A 5645-nucleotide genomic window follows, 5' to 3' on the forward strand; every position below is an offset into this window, starting at 1 on the left:
AGCTGCGTGACTGACCAAGTTTGTGTCTCTGTCCCCAGAGTGGCTGTTACCTCCCTCCCTGTCAAGCCAGCAGTCCTGAGCCAGGACTGTCCAGAGGGCCAGGACAACACTACGTCCGGGCCAAGACCTGCCTGGCCCACAGCCCCCGCTGGCAGGCTGACCCAGTCAAGGGCACACAGGCAGGCAGGGTGCCTCTGGCTCCGCCTGTGGTGGCCCAGTGCCCACCTGAGTCCACTCCCAGCTCAGGTTTCTGCCTTCCAGACCGAGGGGTGCTGTGCTTACAGACGGCTCACCCCCTGCCCCATGGCAGGTCTGTCCCGGATCACCATCAATCAGCCCTTCCCAAGTCTGCATTTTCTGAAGAACCTGTAGACCCACGTTCACTGGAAGAGCAGGCTGAAGAAAGCAGGCAGGTGAGTGATGGTCAGGGCTGTGTTTACACTTCTGGAGCCAGCTGTGGACATGGTTATACTTGGATATATATTTTTTCTTGTGTTTTCACCTAATGAATTGCATTTTTTGTTTATGGCAATGAATTTGATCACAACTTTGTGTGAACTCTTTAATTCTTTATGGGATATTTATTACATGGTAAGCTATGTTGCTTTACAAAAAATACTCATGGGAAAAGGAACAGGAACCTAATATGATTAACTTTAGCCTCTTATCGCCCGTTTTGCAGGCTGCCGGTCACCAACTCACTGGCTCCTGCTCAGGGGACAATGGCATCCGTGCCTTCCGCTGGTTGTCTTCTGGCCAGAAATCAGTATTATCGAAGTGAGTCGTAACAACTCTAGAGGGTGGCCCTAGAGAATATGATCTCAGGTGATGTTTGTGGGGTATAATTAACCTACGTATCATGTCCTGTCAGAACTAAAGGGAGAATATGACAATTCTTTGTGACAGTGAAAAAAATAGGAATAGAGCTTATCAGAGACTGCCCGAATCAGTAAAAACTGTCAAACCTCATCACTTTGCTTTAACTATGTTTTGTTATAGCCATAAAACCATTAACACATAAATAAGTAAAAATAAGCTTGTATTTCACAATTTTGGCGGGGTTGGGGGGAGGGCGGGTGCTTCCCTGGTGGCGCTAATGGCAAAGAATACTCTTGCCAATGCAGGATTTGAGGGTTTCATCCCTGGGTTAGGAAGATCCCCCGGAGGAGGAAATGGCAACTCATTCCTGTGGGTTTTACTTTCATGTGCCTTGCCTTTAATAGGATACACTAAAACCTGATAATTTTACATAAATAAAATATTCATTTCTGAGAAAAGAGAAGTAGCACAAATGTGTTTCAGAGATTCTCTCATTTCCATTTTCTCCTGTGGTTAGTAGGTCAGCTTCTACCTGGCCAGTTTTATTTTTATTTATCTCTCCATCTGTGTAAATTTATAGCTAAATGGAAAAGTATAGCTTCTCGAAGAAAATTCAGAAATTTCATAAAATGAAACAATCATTTCAGAACCAAGCTATCATTTTTTAAGTCATACCAGCTTGTAGAAAAGTCTTATTTCAAAGGTTATTTGTAGACAAGAGATGGAAACATCTACTAATTTATTTTCCCCCACCCAAAGTTAACCTATGCCCATATTCTTAGAGTTATTACATTCTTAAAAGTTATTTTTCTATTCTTATCTTTTACAACACTTAGATTTAAAATAGAAGTATGATATGACAAATTAGATGTTTTTCTTTTAAAATGATTCTTTTATTTCTAAATTTGATAACTTCTGTAGGATATTTAAATATAATACATTATATATGACTTGTGTACAAGTAATATATTTAATATAGTACAATAATATTCATTCTTGATTTTGTACTTTTTAAGATTTTGAATTTGATAACATTTATTATATATTTTAAATTCTACTTAATATCTGTGTGACAGTTGTTCACCATGGAAAGGAATATACTTTATTAATAAAAATGTAATATGCATTATTCTGGAGACTTCTAATGGGCTGGTAATATAACCAAATTTTCAGTTCCTAATCCAGGATTAAATGATTTCAGACCATGCTACTTGAGAGTTTATATGTAAAAATCTGTGTTGGCTTATTATTTAGTTGCTTGTTTATTATTGTTTCTTTCCTACAGAGGCCAGTGTTTCTTCAGGCCCCTCTTTAACTGGCCCTGATTCTGCCAACTTCGTAGGTGATGACAAAACCCAGCTAGGTATGTAGTTCATTACTTATCAGCACCACCCTGCCTATTTCCCTTTGTTTTTCGTCTCTCAATTGTGTTTGATAAGACCCTGATGCTGGAAAAGGTTGACGGCAGGGGGAAAAGGGGGAGACAGGATGAGGTGATTGGATGGCATCACCGACACATGGACTGGAGTTGGAGCGGACTCTGGGAGATGGGTGAAGGACAGGGAAGCCTGGCGTGCTGCAGTCCTTGGGGTCACAAAGAGTCAGACACAACTGAGCGACTGAACAACAAATGTGAATTTTATTTGATAGGATTACCCAAAGTGGCAGAATCCACCTGGTGGTTTAAATCCTTTTTTCAATCTGTACCTGTGCTTCAAATGTGAAAGGTGAAGACCAGTCTGCTTGTGGGTAAGTTTTAGTTTTTTTCCGATAAGAATATTTCCTTTTCAGATGAAAGCAGTGCGTGTCACAATTATCACATCAACCGGCAGGGATAAAACACGGTCCTCTCTGGAAGGTGAAGTCTTTTATGTAACCTGTACTTGAGGGCAGAGGTGGGGACACAGTTTCTTTTAGTTAATCATTAGTCAGATCTGAGCATTCTATCTCCAAAGAGAAATGGAAAACTTATATGCCGTTATTATTATGGTTTAGGGGGAATGGACCAGGAAGCAGAAGCAAGGTACCTTCAGGAACAAATAACCACTCTCTACTCCAACAAGAGGAATCACAGCTCCTTGGAGAAATGGCTGATTCTGGAACAGTAAACGGATTCCGGAACAGTCAAACAGTAAAAGACAAGCCCAGACCATTTCATGGTGCCCCCAAAGATACAAATTCCCCCCAATGATGGGGATATATCAAAATGACACAGGAATGAATTGGGCACGTCTGGGACTATTTCAGCAATATTTTTCCAGTTTACCTGGACTGTGAAGACAACCTAGCTTACAAATGAGCATTTCTCAGCTGATGATCTTTGCTTTGCGGTTTGGAGGGCAGTGTTGTAACAGTTACTACACTATGTAAAGTATTACCGTTGTTTGCAACTCTATGTAATAGCCACCCGCTGAGGCCCTGCAGGTGTGACCCCCGGACCCTTTAGCACCTGAGCTACTCCTGGTGATCTCCTCTATAGGAAGATGAAAATCTTCTGGATATCTCACAAGACAAGACCACTGCAGCCACACAGACGGCAAAAGTTTAGGCATTTGCTTCAATGTTGAGAGTATTCTTGCCACGGTGTCAGCTACATGGAAAACACTGGAAAAGACTTTGAAAACATGTGACCTTCAAATATAGAGATTCATGTGAAATAGCCTTTTCATTACCTTATACTTTTTCAAATTTTTTAAAAATCAAAAATTGTGTGTTAATTTTCAAAAAATTTGTTAAACTCTCATTACATCTGTTAATTGTTTTATTATGCCTGAAAACTGAAGCATTCATGCCTAACATAATTGTTTTAGAGCCCTGGATTCAGAAGTGTAAAAAAAAAGTTGCAGAAATTGTATTTTTAATCATGAACATTGGAAATAGAAAACATACCCATAAATACATTATCTGTTGAATGCATTACTGTACATAATTGGTTATGCAGACTTTAAAATTCATCATTGTAAATTATTTTCAACAACATGGAAAACCATGATGATACCAAGTTAGATGAAAAAAAGCAGGATAATCTGTATATGGTGTGGACTTTGTTGTATTTAAAAGGTATATATGCTTAAGAGTAGACAGGAAGGAAATATATCAAAATGGTAACAATGGTTATTTTTAGAGATGGGAGTTTGGGTGGTTTTCATTTACTTCTTTGTATTTTTCTGTACCTTTACAAATTGACTAATATGAGCATGTTTTTGTGTATAATTTGGAACACGTAGAGGAGGGCTGGAATACACTTTCTGAATGTGAATATTCCTGACATCGGACAGAGTATTTCCTACTTTCCTTCATGTTTGGTAGATAATGCTAAAGGAGTTTCAGCTGAAGATTTTCTGATACTGCTTGCAAATATCTTTCAACGTAAGATGCCAGTCTTAGCAGTTAGGGATGCTATGATGCTGGTGTGGCCGATGATGCACTAAACACCTGAAGGGAGCACTGTCTTTCTGCCAACCACAGGACCACACAGCTATGGCAGGATGGCTTCCTCAGTGATGGACACCTCACCAGCCTTCACTGGTCCCTCCAGATGGGATGTGTCCTCCTTCTAAGTCACGTTCCTTCATCACTTCGCTGTCAGTGAAGGGATTCAAACATCCCTGTGGCCCAGGAGTACTTCATTGCTGACATATTACTGCTCTTCTACTGGTTACTTGCCTTTACATTTTTTATGCATTTGTGGAGGCTCATTAAACCTTTGAGCTCTACATTTCATTTGCCTTTACTCTAAAATCAAATTAGCATGATTGAAGACTGAATTTTTCCAAAGTGAGAGAAAAACACAATGAAACAAAATGGTAAATTGTGGGGGGTTTTGTTTTTTATTTGAGATTATTAACAAATTCCTTTTTTTGTAATCACTTGGGATTTGTGTGAACAGATGGCTTGTTTAGTTTATTGGATAAATTTCCCCAAATAAGCTATCAAGTTGGTATTTACTTTGTCTACTTAGAAAGATACTGTTTGTTAAGTCACACTTTTGCCTTTGTGTTTGCAGTATTTTTAATGTGTTTAGTGCTGTTACTGAAAGTTATTATTGTTTAAGATAATTAAATTTTACATAAGGTTTTAAATCCAACATATTATCATGAGCATCTATAGTTATTAAGCACTTTAGAGTACTGTATACATATATACACACACTACATCTATCTTTGCGGATTTGTAGTTGCCAGATAGATAGATGTATAGCTATAGATCCTCTGAAAAATATTAGGAATCTTTCCAAAAAATAATGTCATAGTGAACTCATATAATGATTGGCTTCCCTGGTGGCTCTGACAGTAAGGAATCTGCCTGCAATGCAGGATGCCCAAGTTCAATCCCTGGGTCAGGAGGATCCCCTTGAGAAGGAAATGGCAACCCAGTCCAGTATTCTTGCCTGAAGAAGCCCATACAGAGGAGCTTGGTGGCTGAAGTCCATGGGGTTGCAAAGAATCGAACATGACTTTGCGACTATACCACATATAATGATTAAAAACTGAAAGGCTTGCTTTGTGCTATTCCAGAGTTTCTACAGACTTATGATGACAGAAATAGTGACAACAAAATGTCTCCTAGGTAAATTCTAGATAATTGATTCTAATGCAATTTTCCTACCATTCAGACACTTTGGGGCTGTACTTTAAAAAGTACCTCAGATGTAGGTCTCAGCATAACTGTTGCTTTAGTTAAAACATCTCCTGGCTTTGCTGCCTACTGAGGAGATAATAAATAGTAAAGGTAGTTATGTCAGAGGGGTGTCCATGTGATCTGAAACATGCTATGATCATTCTAGTGTGATGTATGAAATGCTATTTGACTGGCCCTGGATGTTG

The 5645-nt window shown here is 39.2% G+C and overlaps 1 protein-coding gene across 1 annotated transcript; it reads left to right on the plus strand.

Annotated features, from left to right (window-relative positions):
- The first annotated feature begins 259 nt into the window (after positions 1-259).
- Positions 260-4751, plus strand: PPDPFL (pancreatic progenitor cell differentiation and proliferation factor like). The gene is given in 6 exon segments (NM_001109967.1): positions 260-413; positions 683-777; positions 2105-2182; positions 2470-2534; positions 2537-2568; positions 2815-4751. Coding segments are annotated over 5 exon segments (426 nt in total). The 5' UTR covers positions 260-413; positions 683-722; the 3' UTR covers positions 3011-4751.
- The last annotated feature ends 894 nt before the right edge of the window (positions 4752-5645 follow it).

Source organism: Bos taurus, chromosome 14, assembly GCF_002263795.3.
Source record: "Bos taurus isolate L1 Dominette 01449 registration number 42190680 breed Hereford chromosome 14, ARS-UCD2.0, whole genome shotgun sequence".
NCBI classification, from domain to species: domain Eukaryota; kingdom Metazoa; phylum Chordata; class Mammalia; order Artiodactyla; family Bovidae; genus Bos; species Bos taurus.